General features: G+C 36.4%; 1 protein-coding gene across 1 annotated transcript in view; it reads right to left on the reverse strand.

Moving 5' to 3' along the window:
* Nucleotides 1-21,492, reverse strand: part of EPHA6 (EPH receptor A6) — a 795,505-nt gene that overhangs the window by 98,101 nt on the left and 675,912 nt on the right. Inside the window, 1 exon segment of the mRNA XM_040980604.1 lies at nt 21,020-21,229. Coding sequence (XP_040836538.1) covers nt 21,020-21,229 — 210 coding nt within the window.

Raw genomic sequence — 21,492 nt, forward strand, 5'->3', positions numbered from 1 at the left:
TCATTGCTTCTGATTGCAGACATAGGGAATTATTAAGGGTTGAATTTCGTCTTCCCAAATTCCTGTGCTGAAGGCTTTAACCTCCCCTGAAGCAGAATATGACCCTACTTGGAAATAAAGTCACTGCAGATGCCATTAGTTAATGTAAGGTGAGGTCATCCTTGCATGGGGTAGGCCTACTAATCCATTACAGTTTGTGTCCTTATGAAAACAGGAAATTTGGACGCTGAGACACAATGAGGAACAGTCTGTGAAAATGAAAGTAGAAGTGGGATGACAATTCCATAAGCCAAGGGACATAGAAGATGACAGAAAATCACCAGAAGCTAGGAGAAAGACAAAACTATTATTTTTTTTTAAGATTTTTATTTTTATTATTTTTTTATTGGAAAGGCAGATATACAGAGAGGAGAGACAGAGAGGAAGATCTTCCGTCCGATGATTCACTCCCCAAGTGAGCGCAACGGGCCGATACTATGCTGATCTGAAGCCAGGAGCCTCTTCCGGGTCTCCCATGCGGGTGCAGGTTCCCAAAGCCTTGGGCCGTCCTTGACTGCTTTCCCAGGCCACAGGCAGGGAGCTGGAAGGGAAGCGGGGCTGCCGGGATTAGAACCGGCGCCCATATGGGATCCCGGGCGTGCAAAGCGAGGACCTTTAACCACTTGCGCCACCGCGCCGGGCCCAAAACTATTATTTTTTTAAAAAAGATTATTCTTTAAACTCCAAAGGAACCAGCTTGCAGGCCCCTTGTCTTAGTCTTCTAGCTTCAGAACTATGAGAAAATAAAGTCTGAGGACAGTTACTCACTTGATGGGACTTGATTATGGCTTTTTAGCAAACTAACATAGGGACAGAAAGAACAAGTGGGATGGTCTGTTTCCTTAAAGTGTTTACAAATAGTTAACCTATAGCACAAGTCTGTAGAGAATTTTATTGGTAGAATGTTGGTACATGAACATCGAAGAATCTAGAAAGAGACAGGTAAAAACGGAGTGTGTATAACCTAGGACAGAATTTCTAAGACATTGAAGATGCAGGGGATAGTTCAACACATTAATGTCTTGGTCAAACAGGGACCATGGGATGCAGGCCAGAAGAAAAGTGAGGGAGGACCATGTAGAAGGCTATGCTTGCAGAGACAAGCAAGATCAAAAATAGGAAAAGTAGGATCAGTGGCTATAGGGGGAGAACAGGCATCATGACATTTTGTTTTTAAAAGTATGTACTGTTTTTTTGGTCTTGATTTGTGTAAATGTGCCTTTATCAAGATAAAGGTGAGGAAGCTAGACTTCTGCAATATTTTTAGTAAGAAAAGACATGTTTTAAATTCTAATGAAAAGCATGTAATTTTTACTATGCTAGTCTTTCTAAAAATGTTCTTTTTGAAAATACTGTACAATACTTCCAACACATAAAAACCGCATGAACAATCACATGATGAGTAGCTGTGTCTCCACCATTTGGCCTTCAACATATAAGGTCTAATCCAGTGGAAGCTCAGAGATTCCTTTCTGGATCTCATTTCTTCCCTTGGCTCCCATCCCACGACACTATTCTGATTAAGGTGTTTATATTATTTGCATTCCTTTTTGTATTTCCTCTCAAAGTTGTCCAGAGGTAAGAAGGCTAGACTTCTCTCCCAGCCAATCACTGGTTAAAGGCTGTCTCTTATGGAAAATCACTTCCAAGTTTTCTTCCCAAACCTTTTGCCTGCAGGCAAAGTGGGTGCTGGCAGTTTTATGGTAGGCTTCTGACAAGACCTTGGAAACTGCCTGCTGGTGTGTCAGGGGCCTGTGTACATAAAAATGGCAATGTGAGATGAAGGCCTATCATACTGTCAAGGCTGCTCCACGTTTCATCACCTGGTAAATGACACTATTTTCTTGTTGGAAGACATTTGATTAAGTGAGCATTTGTTGCAGTTTGTAACAACACATGTTGCAGCTATTCCACACACACAAAAAAACAGTCATTCTCAAAGATTTCCTAATGACTTGTTTTATTTTATGATCTAAGAAGTAATGTTTCTCACAAAATTTATTTCTATGGGAAATTAGGTGAAGGACAGGACACTTATTTTGGGCTGTCGGAATGCAGCCAGCACATGTTCTCATGGAGGCTGGGATGCTTGATGCTCCAGTTGTCAATGCTGCAGATGAGGGCTCCCTGCTGAAGTTAGGGATAGGGCCTGTGACTAACACAGTCTCACCATGCTTCCAAGCCCCTTTCGGTCCTGCTTAATGATTGGTTGTTTTATTTAATATTTTGAAATTTGTATTTTACCTTTATGGTCCCTTTCTTAGATTGCATATTTAATTAAGAACATATATATTTAATGCATATGTATATTTATTTAATGAACTTCATTTGTCATCCCAATATATATATATATATATATATATATATATATATGCTGCAGTGGGAATTAGGTGACGTTTGCAAAATGAAAAAAGGTGACTTCCAAGCCAAAAGCAAATGAGGCTTGGTACTCACCACTGGTTTTCCGGCTCTCAGACTATGAGACACTTTAAAGACCTCGGTTTTTTATTTGTGCTACAGAAGGTCTTCAAGACTAAATCATATGTAAACAATGAGGCTGACGTTTTACTACGTACTGAGGAAAGAGACCTATTTTCCACTAGCAGAGCAAAGGGTGCTTCACAGATTTTATAAGGTGCAGCTTCAGAGGAATGTTGATTTGTCTATGCAGGTCATGCGCTGTGTACACAAATCTACAAAGACATCCATGAGAGGAAATCCAGATGTTTAGCCCTCAATCTTGTGTACACTTGCGTAAACACAGAAGATAAATTCAGAAGTTTGTGAGAGGAAGTTAGTGCTAACAGAGGGCTTCCCAAGGGAAAGCACACTTTGCAACAACTTTTATTTAAATATTAGAATTTTCCTTTCAATGACCCAATTTAAGAATAACCAATTAACATACAACCCCTAGACAAAAAAACACAGCCTGATCTCCTTTCACAGTAGAACAAGGAACTAGATAACAAGGAACTTGGTAACAAGGAGCTAGTATTTTCCACTTAATCATAGGAAGCAATTTTTCTTAAAAATCCAGTTTAAAAGAAAGAATAATGTTAATTGTGAGAAAATACATTGATAAAAATGAGGACACATAGTCAAGTCCTTGAAAACTGGAAGAATTTAGATTAAATGAAAACGAGACTACTGTCTTAGCTGTTTCTACAGATTTTTATTTAGAAAAAGAATGAACTTAATTGTAAGCTGCCATTGCTTTGTGTCCTGAGTGGACCTATGGTTGCCTTAATACACGATAAAGTGCATTTTATTTATAATATGGATTCAGGCCACTGAAGGAACTTCATTTATTATCCCAACAGATCCAGATTTGAAGATATTATTCAGAATTGTCATCTTTTAGATTCTTATTGCTGGTAGCTTTCTTATTATGAGAGCTAAGTTCTTGGGCCCAGTATAGTCAAAACAAAGAATCAGATTTAAAAATCATGCTATTTTTTATGGGACTTTGCCTCTTTATTATTGGTTTTCTTAATTTTTATTCATTCATATTTTGTAAATTATGGCCTAGTCTACTTACTCTCTCTTATACATTGCATTGTTCTAAGCAGGTGAAATTTAGGCTACATTCAGTGAAGGAAAAGGGCCTTTAAAAATCTGGTCTCAGTATCTTTCAAAATTACAATGTTCTTATTCATCTGTGCTTGTTTCTTGTCAATGTGAATTTAGGGATTATTAGAACATGATGAAATTTTAAAAACTTTCAGTAGAAACTGTATTGTTAGAAATGTGACCTAGATTTACCTCAGAAATTGAAAAGCAGAAACTAGTAAAAATGAATATATAACATCATTACAAAAATCAAGACAACAGAGAAAAATGTCAAAGGGAACATAATGGGTGGTATTATGTATGATTGTTATTATAATCCTCTACCTGTCATTGTAGTACAAGCTGTCAAGGAAAAATTTTGTAGAGGAAATATGTGGCTAAAAATCAGACGTGACGTAACACAGAAAATGTATTGCTCTGCTTTTAATACTTGCTTTTATTCCTCTGATTCAGGCTAAGAAAAATGGCTACCTACAAACACACTTCTGGATGCTCTTATAAGGCACTATGATGTCATATTTTCCTGGGCCATTTCTAGTACTAAAATAAACCGTAATGGTGAGGGTGGGATTGGAAGATCTATTAGAGAGCATTGCCTAAATTCTCTCATGACACAAATTGAAATATAATCTGTGTTATCAAAAACAATCAAACTTATTTATTCAAAATAACTTCAACTACAGCCATCTTTTTTTATGTTGCAAATAATTTAATTTGTGTAAGCAAAGACAAGTAGCATTTATTTTTCAAAGAAGTTCCTATGATTGTTATTTTCATTTGTGCTAATTTCCCAACATCCTAGAAATTCCACCATGTAAGTTTATATGGTTTCTGTATTTTAAGAAAGTATTAATTACAAACTGTGGAAGGCGGGACTAATTATGTATTGACAAGGGGAGAGAAAGAGAGAGAGAGAGAGGTCTTTTACCCATTAATGCTCTCCCCAAATGGGTGTAACACCAAGGTCTAGGTCAGGTTGAACCCAGGGTCAGGAAATCCACCCTGATTTTCCACATGGGTGCAAGGGATTAAGTTCATCCATGGGCTTCTCAGGTATGTTAACAGGAAGCTGATCCAGGAGCAGAGCATCTGGGCTCTACTACGGGACACTGGCATTGCAAGCAGCATCTGGCTGTGCAACAAGGAGAGCCCATTTTATTTTAACATTTTCATAAGGTATTAACCCTTGACTTAATCTCTCTTCATTTATTAGGGTTTTAAGAAGCTTCTGTGAATTTAATCTCTGTTTTTTACCTATATGTATCAGATTATAGTATAGGACATGTAATGTGAAATACTGAGCCTGGATCTATAGATTCTCTCATTGTTTCACCTCTCCTCTTTCTAAAACCTCAGTTTAACAGTTCAATTGCCATGTTCAACAGTTTCTAATCCTAAATATTCTCAAAATCATGAGTTTCATTCAAAGCCATGACAATTTGCCATTGGCGTTAAAACTGTCACTGCTACTAGCATTGCAGTGCAGTAGGGTGAACTGTTGATTGCAAGGCTGTCAACCCATTTCAAAGTGCAGGTTTGAATCCTGGGTGCTTTGTATCCACCCAATCCAGTTCCCTGCTAATGTGTCTGCAAAAGGTGAAGGCAATGGCTCAAGTACTTGAGTTTCTACCATCCTTGTGGATGAAACTCTCGGCTTTTGGCTTTAAATGGTCCGGCCTGGGATACTAGACTATTTGGGATGAACCAGCAGATGGAGATATCTTTCTTTGTCATTCTGCCTGCCAAATAAATAAATAAGTAAGCAAATACATTTTTTAAAAGTCAGCTTGTATTATATTCTTTTCCTTGTAATTTCTCTTGACTCCTTTCTTTTTTCCATCAGACCTATTTGTAATACAAGCTTTTTTCAATACTTTAATACTGACTGCATCAATTTAGTGTTATTTATTGTAATCCCAGCCCATCTGGGAAACTTCAGAGCGGGGCAAAGTTCCCTCTGTTGCAGCCTCTCTTCTTCTGACTAGAATTCATGTTATTAAGCTCTGCCAAAAACATACACACGTCAAATCCATGTGTCTTACTTGTATTGCTTACTGAAAGGTACTTCTAAGAGTAGTGAGAAAAACACTCCTGAGATTTCCAGAACCCTCGTCAGTGTCCTGTGTCGCACTCATTCACCACAAGAGGGCATACCAATATTAATAATCCTGACCCTTTGACAACAACCTTTGATGATTTTAAAGGTTTTGTTTATCATGCTTTTACATCAGTTCTTCCCTCAGCATGTACAGTTTTGTAAAGTGCCCCTAAGAATATGATAGTTTCTAATGTTGAATGTGGAGAATGAATTTTACTTTAGAAGCAGAAGGAAAATTCAACATTTAAACTCAAGAAATCGTAATTATGACAGTTTCTTCTATTTCCCATAGGACATATTGGAGTTCAGGCAAAACTGAATTATTTCCAATACTTTGAAACACCATCAACTTTAGAAATACTGAATGTTCAATGGCATAACTGGAGGAGTGTGTGTGTATGTTTTAAGACGCTGAGATGAAATAAATTCAGTAATCCAGTATCTGTGGCAACTTCAAACACTTTGCTACCTCTGGAAAGATTTTTATGCTGTGGTCATACGTTTTTGCTATAACACAGTTTGAATTATTTTCACAAAATTGTACAGATCTTCAATAAGTGTCAAGAGAAGGATGCATATTTTTACATTAGACTGGAGAAAAATAATCTTCACAGATATCTTAAAAAAATAAAAAACCTGTAAGTTGGAGGCAGCAGAACAGAGAACAATAAATCCATCTGATGTAATAATAATCCTGCTGTCATTTTTCTCTTTTTACTATGGAGAATGTTTTATATTAAAAATTATTTTATGGTAGAGACTAAAATAAAATGGAGGCTAAATGGACTAACATGATAAGAATAAAGTCAGAGATATTACTTTTGGTTGTGCAGTATGCTCCCCATTAGTGTAACCAGATCATAGCTTTCTTCCACTGTTGACTTCCTGCCCCTACCTCTCTTATCTTCTCTCCCGGTGTTTTATCAAATCTTTTAGCTGTATGTGACTTCTGCCTTATTTCATTAAGAATATGGCCAGAGGTGGGAATAACTGCAAATATGACTGGATTGTAATACCGCAGTTAATCAAGATGGGGGCCTGAGATAACTTGCTTTCCTGTCATCTGGGTCTCCATAAAGAGTTCATATTTTCAGATAAGACTTTGCTCTTCCTTCCTCAGAGATGTAGACTGAAAAGTCTATGGGGCTGAAACGAGAATTATCATTTTTTAACTAAGTGTCATAGGTGATTCTTACGCTCTTTGTCTCAAATAGTGGCTATGCCTCACCTTTATCTTATTTATTATCTTGTGATTCCTGCCAGTGCTTGATAAATAGCAGATTGAGATTAAAATCAGGCCTTCAAGTTCTAACCCGCTATTTTGTCTGCCATAGTATCTTTATAGTGTCTGTTACATATTGGCTCCTTATTCAGGTTTGGCTAAGGAAGGAGGGAAAGAAAGGAGGGTGTTAGAGCTTTCTCCCAGACTTCTTTTTATTTATTACTTTATATGGGAATATAACCTATCCTTCTGAAATTTTGCTTTTCTCCTACTAGAAATTATTTTTAAAAGCAAATGTATTTCCATGCAAGAACCAAAGCCAGAACACTCCTAAAAACAAAACAAAAAAAGGAACATGCATTTTTGGAATAGAATATTCTGTAAACATTTAAAGTTAAAATGTTGCCTTCCCTTTAAAATGATTTACTTTAATAGCATATATAGAAAACAAACATTCGAGTCACAAAAAAGAACAAAGTAATGCTTCAGGTTCTATAAAAAGAAGAGAATTAAGGACCTGAATGTTAGGACCTAAATTATGCAATATATCCAGGCAGGAGTAATCTAGAAAACATTATCTTTATGTATAATTCATTTAGCATCTACCATTTGTGAGACATATTATACAGTGATTAAGAACCTGGTTAAACAACTAAACAAAGGGTGTGCTTCATGTAGCAACAATATACTTCCTTGACGCAAGTTTGAAGAAGCAAACCCAGGCAGAGTGAAGCTGTTTGTTCATGTGGAAAGGGCACAATCTGAATACTTGTAAACACGAATGACCAATGAACATACGGATGGGTCAGGTGTGTTTCAGAGATGTTCTTTTTTGAGACTAGGACCCAGACAGAGTTTGGGAAAGGACCTCACAGTTGCCTGTTCGTTTTCCTGTTATGAACTATTATTGTAAATGCTTAAACCTGAAAAACCGGATGGTAGGTAAGTCTCAGAAACCAACCAAGGGAAAGCCAAGTGGGAAAATGCAGTGGGGCTATAGGGAAATATTCACTTTTAATAAGGATGCAGATTGGTTTTCATAATATTTTAAGTTTTCTTATTGTTAAAAAGCCCATTTCAAGATTATGTATTATTCTCTTTACACTTGGCTCTCTAAATATTTGTCTAAAGGCCTGGAAAAGTTGTTGATTCGGAGGCCTAATGGTAGACCTGGCAGCGACGATGAGAAATGATTATTAAATTTGAAACTCTGTGGAAGAATTTGAGGTTGCTTGGAATTTTGCCCAGAATTCCATTTAAAAAAATCAGAAACAGCAATGTTCCTCTCCTGAACCTGTTTATCTTCCATTTAAAAAAAATAAATGTTTCCCAGTGAAATGCCCTCCCACAGTCATTTTGATTAGAGAAGTATGTTAAAGCACGTAGACAGACATACTGCGCAGTTACTGACAAATGTGCTCATCAGAAAGGTGGCTTGGCACTCTTAAAGAGCTATTTCCCTGTTTTCATAACATACCTATTTTTCTTTATCATAGAAGTAAAACAATCATTGTAGAGTAATATAGTTTAGTACACAAAATAAAAAGCTCCATGTTGCCTTTGCAATGCATAACACCAAAGACTAGGAGGCCATTCTCCTTGTTTTTCAGCTATCAAAGATTCAAATGTTGGTTTCCATCATCTTTTAGAGGGGTCTCAGAGGTCAGAGAAAGAGTCTGCGGGTGATAAAAGAGAATTCACTGTGGGAAAAATTTAGGGGAGAAAGATTTATAGGGGAGAGAAGGTAGAGGAGCAGAGACAGAGAAAGAATGTTCTTTCTGCTGGTTCATTCTCCAAGTGGCAGCAACAGTTGGGGCTGGACCCCACCGAAGCCAGGAGTCTGGAATTCCATCTGAGTCTCCCACTCGGGTGGCAGGGGCCCAAGCAGTTGTTCACCTTTCACTGCTTACCTGGGCACGCCAGATGGGAAGTGGAGCAGCACTCATATGACACCAGCATCATGAGTGGCATTTTAATCCACTGTGCCTCAATACTAGCCCCTGTCATGATACTCTGTTTAAACATTTCATCTTATTATTTTTCTAGTTACAATTTTTATTCTTTGGTGATTTTATATGTTATTCTATCAAAATATTATCAGATGTAAATCATGAAGCCATAGGGGGGCCAATTGTTAGAGGCTTGAGCAAATAAGGGATTGCATTCAACAACAACCACTACCATTAAGGGGTAGTGAGTGGTTTCTAAACTGCTAGGGAAGCTTGACGCTTTCACCTGGGAGCCTTGTCCCTTTGTTCTGTGTGATCATCCTCATTCTTGGTACTTCCGATGCTTGTTGCTTCAGGACAGCCAAGATGGCAGTTCCAGATCCAAGCTTCTTTTGTTTCCAAAATCACATTCAAGACAATCCAGCATGCCGATGCTTGAATGCCCTCTACCAAAACCTATTCCTGACATGTCCCAGTAAAAAACTGCACAAAAGTTTTTCATCCTACTTCCCATTATATTTACATCATCAGGTATAAAATGCAAGTCTCAAAGGAGAATGCTATAATTGACACATACATCATGATGTTTTTCATGAACCTGAGCTTACTGCAAATATTCAAATTGCAAGACAGCTAACACCGTCTTTCACAAGTAGCATAAATAATTGATAGTCATTTTCAGGTTTTTTTTTTTTGGCATCAATGTGAAGCTCTTTTTTTTTTTTCCTCTGCAGTTTTTATTGTCACAGCAGAAAAGTATTCTTTTCACATCAGAGATGAAACTGACAATTAACCATTAGTGATACTTTTACTTCCTCTGTTGGTACCTTTGAAATTCTAGGTCTAAGTCAGTATGTGTGTGTATATTCGCACACTTTGTCTTTTACCCTGCACAAGCAAGTTAGGCCAGCGAGCATTATGCTTTCTGCTTGCTGAGCATCGGCTGATTGATCTTTCTCAGTGAATCAATCTCCTCTGCGTTTGTTCTGAAATCACCGGGAGCAGGAAGAGTCTCTGACTTAGAGTGTCGAATGTTGCTAACACAAAACCAAAAGCATTTGGTATTTCCTGTGGTATACGGTTAATCATCAACATACAGGCTACACATCTTGGAAACTGTGGCTACTGTTTGATTATGTCTCACTCACTGATTAATATTTACTGTAGAGAAACTGAATGTACTTCAGATGCATATGGATATCAAAATATTGTAAATCCTGTGATTTTTATGAGCCATTAGACTTAGGTCTTGCCCATTTTGAAGGCATCCGTTTGTGCATAAAGCATTTGGAAAAATGCTTTCAGAGATTTTTAAACAGAATTTTCTCCTATGCCTGTGAACATTGTAACATTTTGCATCAAAATCTTTTATAGTAGTTGCTTTTAATTGCAGATTTTTCATCTTTTTAAAACTAAGGATTGTTTTGTCCTTATTTACTAGGTATGTTAATAGTGATATCAAAGAAATGAATATGATTTCACTGAAGAGAGTGCTTTTATGGGTTCAATCACTTTAGATTTCTTTTTGGTCTAATTGTTAACAATTAAACAAGCACTAAATAGTATGTAATTGTAACTGATGGAAAGCTTTCAAACACGCACAAGATAAATCTCTCGTTCGTTAGTGTTTTCCACAAGTGTAAAGGGATATATTAATTTAGGACACAAATAAGACAAAAGAAAGCGTCTACTTGTAAGTCACAGACTAAATCCAGAATGCTGAACTCAAAGTAAAAGTCCCAGCAGTACCCAGTCCAAAATAATATCTTCCTAGGTCTAAAGCTTCAAGATCCTTTTCTTTAAAATGCATATTGGAGAGACAAAAGACTACACTTGGGAAGGCTTATCTATTTAGTACGTGAAAGAAAGATTATTTTAAAAACATGGTTTGACTATTAAAAAATGTTTATTAATTTATTTGAAGGAGGGAGGAGAGAAAGGGAGCAAGCAAATGCCCAAACAGTCTCAATACTAAAAGCTAGACCAATTTGAAGCCAGGAGCCAGAAGTCCCAGTCACCCACGTGGGTGTCAGGAGCCCAGGTAACTGGGTCATCATCCCTGCTGCTTTTGCTTGTCAGTTTTCTTCTGTGTGCTGTGATCTTTGAAATGTTTTCACTTGTTTTAGAATCAAGAGTTCTGTTATTACAGTGAACTGTTTCCTAAGCTTCAAAGAGAAGGGCTTTGCAGGAACAGGCCCTATAAGTACTCTTTTGATTCTATTTCCATTTTCTTCCTTTTCTAAGTTTTATTTGAGGAATAGAGTGACAGATCTCCCATCTACCACTTCAATTCCTAAATGCTGGTAATATCTGGGACAGGGCTATGCTAGAGCCAGGATCCAGGATCTCCATCTAGATCTCCCACATGGGTGTCAGGAATCCTAGTTCAATCACAGGCAGCTCAGTTGGAAACAGAACTCTTCCCCAGGTGATCCTAAATGGTAAGCAGTGGCTTAACATGTGGTACCACATGCCAACATGTTGCAGTGGCTAATTATGTTGTATCACAATGTATGTCCCCAATTTTCATCTTATGCCTAAGATCTGCCATTGTGGATTCAGTGCATTGGCTCAACGGCTAAATCCTCAGCTTGCAAGCGCTATCATTCCTATATGGACACCAGTTTGTGTTCTATCTGCCCTACTCCACATCCATTTCCCTGCTTATGGTCTGGGAAGGCAGTGGAGGATGACCAAAAGCCTTGGGACTCTTCACCCACATGAGAGACTTGCAAGAAGCTTCTGGCTCCTGGCTTTGGATCAGCTCAGCTCTGGCCATTACAGCCATCTGGGGAGTGAACGAATGGATAGAAGACCTTTCTTTTTGTCTCTCCTTCTCTCTATAAATATGATCTTTCTTCCAATAAAAATAAATTATCTTTTTAAAGATCTGCTGCTTTCAGTTCATCTATGTAATACATTCTCTAGGCATGTAATACCCTTCTGATATGATCCATTCCAAGCGATCACCATTAAGATTTTTAACAAGTGCATTTTGGCCTTGTGGTTGAAGCTCTTGCTTAAGTAACTTGTGTTTCACATTAAGGAGTTTGAGTTCCGTATTTATCTCCAGCTCCTGACTTCACCTTCCTACTAACGGCCAACACAGGGAGACGATGGCAATGTTTGAAGTAATTGGGCTCAGGGCCACGTGTTGTTGCATGGCAGGTAAAGTTACTGCCGACAGCACTTGATCCCTTATTGGTGTTGGTTCGAGTTCTAGAGGCTCCATTTCAGATACAACTCCCTGTTAATGTACCTGGGAAAGCAGCAAATTATGGCCAAGGTATTTGGGCCCCTCCATCCCTGTGGGAGACCCAGAAGGAACTCCTGGCTCATGGTTATTGCAATTATTTTGGGACTGAAACAGTGGATTAAAGATATCTCAATTTGTTACTCCCTTCAACTACCTCTTTGGAAAATCGCTTTTCAAATAAACAAATGAATCTTTAAAAAAAAAGAAAGTAACCAAGTCCCTGTTATCAACATGGATGTCATTATCAGCCAGGCAGCCTTTGCGGAGTTCACTAGTAGATGGGAATTTTCTCTCTCTGTCTCTGGATCTCTGGTTGTGAAACTGGAGCAAATAAAAAGATACTGTGTCTCAACCTAGGATCCATGCCAGTATAGGTGACAATCATTTCTTCAAAAGTCACAGGTAGAGACTTTAATCTGTATTCAATTCCTATCCTCTCTGGTTAGAAATAAAACTCCGACCCTTTCAGCTCCACTGTTGCAGATGCTTTCTTCGGCATTTGGGCTTAAGATTTGGAGATCATTAATTTCCAAACCTATAGCTTTTTATATATCTGATTATTTCAGTTTCCTTTTTAGAATATTTATAATAAAAATTGAGAAAAAAATCAGATTTTCTCTTAATTAGTCAATCGCACAATTGCTGGATCAACTCTCACCCTTTGAATTTAGGAAGCATGGTATTGGATATATTTTGTTCCTCTTCACATGCATATTTGACTGATTTTGATTAACTGCTAACACAGTGTCTGTTGAATAACAACTCTTTGAGGAAAGTCATTTTGCTGTTTTTCCCATAGCTCTTTTTTTGAGGATCAATTTGGTTCATACACACTAATTTTTATAGTTTTCCACACTCGCAAGGTTTATTACTCATCACCGCTCTACTGCACAGAAAGTTACTTAGTAGTTCACAACACAGCTTTCCGATGACATCACTGTTTGTTTTCTTTGCCTTACACTCACACTGCAGAATTTACCTTTGCCAAAAGAAACAGTCATTTTCTCTGACTGAAACTTGGTCTAGAAATCTGCCTTTATATTTTGTTTATTGCTATTGGTAGCTTTTTTTGTGGGCCAGTATATTTCTTGGTCTTCTACCTAAGAATCTGCCTTTGTAACTAAAGCTTTCATGATCCCTCTATTTTTGCCACAGCTAAGCTGTAATGACAAATCTAATGGAAAGTCTTGGCCTTAGTTGAACTTGTGTGGACTTAGAACAAGATCCATTTTATCCCACATTGTGTCTTAACACAGAATCAGTACCACCATCCATGACTTGAGTTGAATTTCAAAGGATAAAATTTTATTCTTTATAACCCAAGAAGTCAGAAACATTTTTCAGTACAAGTTCTTTTACTTGATACACTGAATGTTATATTATTTTAGCTGAAGGTATTAAAATATCTTTACTCACTGCATAACATTTTACAGCAGCTCTTTAAGGGACAAATGAGTGAAAATTGAGTGTATTCTACTAGAAGGTTAAGAGTGAACACCAGGCACACCTCAGGTAAATTAAAATGTTTAGAAGAAGAATAAAGGGTCTAGAATAATTTTTGTTTCACCACAATGCAAATATTTATTCTTGAACTGTATATATCTCAAGAATAAAAAATTCACTTCAGAAAGCCAAGCCAATTCATTAACACCTTATTTAAATGAAGGAGAAAGGTTGTTCAGATCTTGAAATTCAAAATGCTCTTATAAATATGTTTCTTTCATGTTGCTCCATCTTGTGCTATCATTATCTCCATGCTGGATACAGGCCACACCCCTTACACTGATTTGAGGCTTGACTTTTCTTACATTTTCTGAGTGAGAGAGGAGGATAAATGTTGGGATTTGGAATTGGTAGCAGGAATGCAAAGTAAATGGAATTAAGATGTTAACAGAATTGTGATTATGCAGATTACCTTATTATGTAGATAAATATGTATTGTCAGATTATGTATCGGAAGCCCTACATTTCAACAAGGAAAGTATTTATGTCGAATTGCTGCTAACTGTCAAAAAAAAAAAAGTGACACAAATTTTGCAGTGGGTAATATAACATGAGGACAATTGAAAGTTAAAATCAAGGAGCCAGGTGATTTTTAGAAGGTATGCTGATAAAATGATTCTCTCCTTTTTTTAACTTGAAACTATAAAAATGTTTTTCATCCTGATATTTAGCAATCTGAATGCCAGGTGTCATTATGTTTCAAATAAAACTTATCTCTTAACACAGAAGAGTATGAGCCATAATATATCTTTTAATTTTTTTTTTTTTAGGTAAATAGGGCCTCATTTCCATAATTGAGAGCAAAGAGGCTTAGCATTTTCAATGCAAGTTTAAGACTGGGTTGCTTAGCAATATTCAAATGAGAGTCCTTCCTCAGGAACTGGATATAAAACAGTTGTCCATGTTAATATGTGTCATGAAAATTCAGAAAAGGAAATGATTTCTAAGCATCTAAACTATAACCAGACAAGAGACTGAGTAATTTAATGAAAATAATCCAAACTGCCAGTAACTTTTACCTAGATTAATGTAGCCACATGACACAGATTAAATGTAGATTGCTAGGTGTGGGTCATAACCATTCACCAATCTCTCCCAAGCACCTTGTAAGCTCTTTCTAGAGCTGGAAAATTAAAGCAAGACTTAAATTTTGATCTATATTCTGTTTTGTAATTTTTCCTCTGATTTGTTTTCTTCAACATATATCTTATTTTCATGATATTGCCCTTTTTAAGTATAAGTATCATACTTTCAATTCTAGCAACATTTTAGCAACATAATATTTACTTCAAAGTTATCATAAATGATTTATTTATATTACTCTATTGAAGTTTTTGGAGATTTTTCTACACACAGGAAGATGGAACATAGTGTGTGAAGGTTTGCAAAAGCTTGCAAAAGCCTGATGTATTTTAATGCATGGCTTTAAATGTCGTAGGTAAAAAAAATCTATGACTACTTTTGCTGCTTTTCATGCTTACTGTCCACTATTGGTGTCTTAAGTGTTGTATTTGGTTACTTTTAATCCTTTCTCTGTATGGCCATTTATCTGTCCTCAGCCATCTTTGGGCCAAGCCAGATTTCCAGTTTTTTGTTTGTCATTCTCAATGTGGAATAGGCTGGGAATGCAGTAGCTCCTTAAGGAAGAAATGTCTGACATTGTCTGAACCTTGCTCCTATTCCTCGGTGTGAATATAACATCATTTTCCCCTCATAAATAAAAATGAGAGGCAAAGAGACACACAGAGAGAAGACAGAAAGATGAACACACGGAGGATTTGAGGAATGAGGAGAGAGGGGTTTTTCCATCTGCTAATTCACTCCCTAAAAGACCACAACAGACAGACAAGCTGGAGTCAGCAGTTTGAAATTCCCTCCAAGTCTCCCATGTAGATGACTAGGGTCTAATTGCTAGGGCTGCCATCTACAGCCTGACAGGTGCATTAACGGCAAACTAGGTTGCAAGCAGAAGCGTGCCTCAATCATATGCACTTTGATATGGGATGCTGGCATTCCAAATTATGGCTTAACCCACTGAGTCACAATGCTTGCCTGAACTATAACATCTTAGGTTAGGGAGGAACTGTTCAGGATGGCCTGGACTGTATTCCTGTCTCTTCCTAAAGTGGGATATCTTCATTACTTTTCCCAGTGTCTCAGGTAGATGAAGATACTTCATAAAGTTCATGGAAAATGGAATGAAAAGATGAATATATTTTAGTATCAAAAATTAATGAAATTCATACATAGCTTTTTTCTTACCATGAGTGAAGACTCACATAGACATGATTTAGAAAAATTTTGGCATGGGAGGAAGATTGGAGCTGAGGTAAAGAGTGCTCATAATGACTAGGATTGGGCCACTTTGAAGCCAGGAGGAGCTGGGCACTCACTTCAGGACTCTCAGGAGGGTGGCTGGGAGCCAACAACTTGAATCTTCATTTGTTCCTTTTCACAGTGTACATTGCTGCAGTTATAACTAAAGCCAAAGACAGAACTGAGGTACTGTGATAGGAAATGTGGGTATCTCACCCATGCTACAGCCATCAGGTCGAGCAACCACATTTCTCTATAAACATCTTCTATCTCTTTATTATCTTCCACAACACAGTTTTGTAGTATAGGGGTTTTTCCCTCTATTTCCTCTCTCTCCCTCTCCTTGTTTTCCCTTCCTAACATTTCCCTCCATATTATCATAATAGAATATAGTCTTTTGGTAACCATTACAAATTTAACTTTTTGCTACTTAAGTGTATGATGGCATGGTAGGTATACACAAAAGTCAAAAATTTAATATACTATAAAGGCAAATTCAAATGTTTCACTGGCAGTCCTACTTTTATTTGAAAGTAGAGATCCAAATTGCAAAATTTCTTTACTTTTCACTAGCTAGTCACTGTTGTTCAGTTCATGAAAAAATATATATATTTACTAAATTATATATCAATTTTTTTACTTTGCATAAAGGTCATCTTAAATCAAAGAAAACACATGACATTTGGATTTTTTGTGGGGAGAGGGTAGTAGCTTACTTTTCTATGCATAATCTAGTAATCTGCAGATTCAATGTGATCCCAATCAAAAATCTTAACAATATTCTTCCAGAGATAGGAAAGAAGATGCAAAAATTCATATGGATACAAAATAAACTAAGAATATTTAAAACTATATGAAACAATAAGAACAAACCTGGAGCAATCACAACACCAGATTTCAAGATAGACTACATGTCAGTGGCAATCAAAACAATCTGGTACTAGCATAAAAACAGAGAAGAAGTTCAGTGGAACAGAAAAAACCACAGAAGTGAGACAATACATCTCTAGCCAACTAATCTACAAGAGAACAGGAAATAACGCAGGGAGAAAGGATAGTTTCTTCAACAAATGCTGTTGGAATAATTAGATATCTTCTTGTAGAAGTAATGCATAAGACCCCATCTTTCACCTTATATAAAAATCAGTTCTAAATGGATCAAGGTCCCACTAACTTTGTGAAGTACTCTTGTACATCCTGGGGCAGACTGCTTTTTAAGTTCCTCAGCTGGGTGCAAAGTAAGACATAGTCCAAATTCCATCTGCCCTGGGCACCATCCTTTATTTTGAGAGCTGTGACTTCCTTGTTCTTTTGCTGCCTGTGAGTAAGTAATAAACCTGTCGCCACAGCTCCTGTGATAATGTGTGCCATGTGCATTGTGGATCTCATCAGTAGCTCAGGGTGAAAAGGGCACAAGCATAAGGACTCCGGTTTCTGGTGACTGATGTAGTGATCTTTGCTGGATAATCATTTCTGGGATTGATAATTAGTGAAACATTTTGCAGTTGACCCTCAAAAGAACAGCATCATAACAAACTGTGTAAAGTACCCAATGAATGTATGGATCTTAGAACCCAAGCAACGTATGCAGAAAATTCACATTTCAAGAAAAAAACCTAGAATTTCTGCTTACTTTTAGCTTCCAATCCATTTTTTTTCCTCTTAAATAAGTTTCAAAAGAACTCACTCATTGTGGGCAGGGTATCCTTGTCATAGTTCTTTTTGACTCTATGGCCAGTCTACATATCTGCCAATTGTGAACCAGTGTAGCAGTGCGGCCAGCACTGGGCTCACACTGGTCATTCTGGCTTTCCTGCCTGTCTTTGCTTTGAAATATGAATCTCCAAGTTAGGAAAATTCTGTTAGTGAAAAATGTCTAGTTACTGATTCCTAACAGATTACTGTCTTAAGGAGTGTTTGCTTTACAATAAAAGAAAAAAACCCCCTCAATCCTTATTCACAATGACTTACTATTTCTAAACTCCTCACTGTCCCCTTTCTGTGGAGAGTACTGAAATTTTTACAGATAACCAGGAAATAGCAATTATGTTTACACAGCAAGGAAAAAAAATCTAAGGTAAATATATGTTCATAGATAGCAATCAATCTCTTGAAAAACCAAATACATACAGACAAATACACCAAAGGGTCAAAGGAATTTATACCTTACAGTTACTTTCAGAAACATGTTTTGTAAAGCAAAAAGTGCTTTTGTATAAATGATCATTCTTTCTCTGCATTTTATTAGCTAGGGCCTGTTTGAATTCAGGCATATCTTCATTAGGCAGGCAAGTTTCCTAATGATCTTAACTCTTTTAATTAGCTATATAAAACATTTGGGGCGGGGCAAACACATTCATGCACAGTGCTAAGTTTTATACAAAGTTGCAGCCAAATGCCAGTGCTTGCTGGCATTATCTTGATTACCCTGAGATGGCATCTGTGACCTTCTGTTTCTACTGCTGCTGGCAAGGCAATGCCGCCTGCCAGGGCATCAATCACAGGGAGTCTGCGTCTTGATTAACAGCATGACTACTCAACCAGTTCCCTCATCTAGAAAACATCAGAGTCATCCTTACACCCCATCCTTCATTACAATTTCTATCTAATTACTGTGGCATGCTGTACAGTGCATGTTTAGAATGAGTTCCTGTTCTCTCCTTCATCTTTGCTCCAATGGCCATTACCCTAATTAACGCCTTATGCCCTTCTTGGTCTGCTTAACTGGTCTCCCTGTCACCCAAAGCCAACCTCCAGCCCTTCCATATTTCCTTCTTTTCTTCACGTGACTGTGAACATGTTTTCTAAGACATGCTTCTATTTTCTCATTCATCTTTTTGGATAGAACAATGTACTTCTATCACCATATAAAAACCATCAAGTTTCTTATAGTGCTGCCCAGTCACTATCACAATTATTTCTAAGAGCATCACCTCCTGCCTGGCTCCTGTCCTCTGGTCCAGGTGTCCACATTTCCATCAACATGATCCTTTCCTCCACCTGTTTATGTAATGGATTCTCATACCAGTTCAAGTTTAGTTTTTTGTTCAGCATTCCTCAGAACTTTGCTGTTCTGTACTTACTTCTTTGTTAGATCTCAGTGAAAACAACTCATGCAATTGCAGTGAACTATGATAGAAGGCCGAATCCTATCTGTCAGAGCAAGAACTCTGGAAGGTAAGAGCTCAAAATAAGAGTATCAAATGTGTGTATATATTATGTAAAAAGTCAATGATATTTTGTGCCTTAAAATCTTCTCAACAGGTAGTTATGAAACTTTTAAAAAAAGAACAAAATTGCAGTATTTGCCATTTAATTGATAACCTAAAATTCAGAGACTAATATTTCTCTGTTTAGACACAATCCATAACTTTTCAGAGGCACTATTTGGAGTGTTAATATTCTGGTTACCTAACTTGTTGTTAACTCTAACGCCTGACCAAATTTTAAAAGCAACTTTATAGACTTCTTAGTCTCTTTAGATACATAAGACAGAAATTTCTAAAGTTAGTATTTTAAATTTGATCCAGTAAAGCCTATATATTCATCCACTTTTGGGTAGCTGCCAATTTTATTAGCATCTTAAATTCAGTTGTGAGTTTCTCTTATTAAACAATAGTTAAAAGTGTTATAAGCCTATTTACATAGACTTACAGAGTCCAATAGCTATTTCCTTATTTTATTTTTTTATTTATTGGATTTGTTGCAAATTATATAAATATATTTTGTAATATATATAAAACATTTGAATATCTCTGAGTTAGAAATAATATGCTTAATACAAAAATTTTATGTGCATTATTGCATAACCTTATCATTTGCTTCAAGTTATATTTTCGCAAAAATGAAGAAGAAAATAAAAATGTTGAAAAAAGAAAGAAATCATAATATTTTCCAGAATATGAAGTTGAAAATACTGCTTTCCTAAAATGAACAACTTATTTGAGATTATTGGAATTTTGCTTTTAATGAGCTTTTCTGTTTGAATTGTAAGATGCATAAACACTGCTACTCTATTTATCAGGTTCAGAAATCAATTAATGTTCATTAGAACAATATATTTTGCAAACATATTGTGGAATTATTATTGACAACATAATATAGAACTTTTCTGTAAAGCAAACATACTAATGGCATAAAGTATTTCAATCACGATAAACTTGCCTTCATTCTGAAGTAATTCAATGCCAGTGAAATAAAAAATCTTATAAAATGAAATATATATATAAAGTGGCATTGAATAATAAAATTGCATGTTACAAAATGCTAAATTTGGATAAAAAGAACAAATTATAGATATTTTCAGTGGTATTCTGACATTTTTTCATTGAAGCCAACTGTAAAGTGAATCAGTTGTGAAATTAAAAGCTAAACAAATATAGTGTAATTTTACATACTAGGAACTTTATCCTAGCCAAACAGAGACAGTGATACTGAATTCCTTAAAAGAAATAAACCAAAGAAATAAAAAAAGTAAATAAATTGGTATTGGATCTGTTTGAAATATCTAAACTACCCACAGGTCACACTGGGCTGGTATAATTTGCAGATGACAGTAGAGTTCTAAAGTTTTAGCTTTCTGTTTCTGTTCACATTCTTATCAAATATTATTTAGAAAAGGGCTTAGAGTATAATTATGTCTTCAAATAAAGTTAGATTGTTTGAGTATGATCAAACATTACATACATTTTTTAAATGTGATTTGAGTGGTAGTGGTTCTTTATGATCACTGAGTTACTAACTGTGCACTATGGGCCTACCCAGAACTCTAGTTAAAGAAGATACAAATATCTTAGGCAAAGCAGACCTGCAATGAGGAAAATCACGACTAAGACCTCAAACATGATTTAGAGTCCCAGTTCAATAAAAGGGAAAATGATCAAGTAAATGAAGCTGGTTTTGCTTTCTTAACTGGCACTCAGACATGGAAAAATGCTTCTTAATTAAATGATTTTGGTGAATCAGGAAAATGACAAACTAAAGCAGTATTAAGAAACAAACCAGGAATTATTCAAATAGCAGTATTAAAAGTCAACAAACATTCGGCAAAAGGCATATCAACTTACTGTTGTTGTATAAGCAGCTTCTGGATCATCTTCCAGCACACGAGAGAGACCAAAATCGGAGACTTTGCATACTAAGTTGCTGTTGACCAATATATTCCTTGCTGCCAGGTCCCGATGCACATAGCCCATGTCAGAAAGATATTTCATGCCTGATGCAATGCCTCGGAGCATCCCGACTAGCTGGATGACTGTGAAGTGACCATCGTGTTTCTGCAAAAGAATAACCATCGTGTAAGTTGATTTATTTTTATGCACTGCATATACACATTACATAAAATAATTAAATTTAATTCCCTAGTTATAATGAAAGAAAACATTAAGTTTTCAACCATTCATAGTGTTCATTAAGGAACGTATTTGTTTGATATTTAATGGAAAGGGAAAATCTAGTGGGAAGTGATAAATAAGAGCTCAAAAAAAGAAGAGAAGGAAACAAAATTATCTTTTAAAAAATCATTTCAAAAGCTTTAATA

This window comes from Ochotona curzoniae, unplaced genomic scaffold, assembly GCF_017591425.1.
Source record: "Ochotona curzoniae isolate NIBS_2020 unplaced genomic scaffold, NIBS_Ocur_1.0 contig_3498, whole genome shotgun sequence".
Taxonomy (NCBI): domain Eukaryota; kingdom Metazoa; phylum Chordata; class Mammalia; order Lagomorpha; family Ochotonidae; genus Ochotona; species Ochotona curzoniae.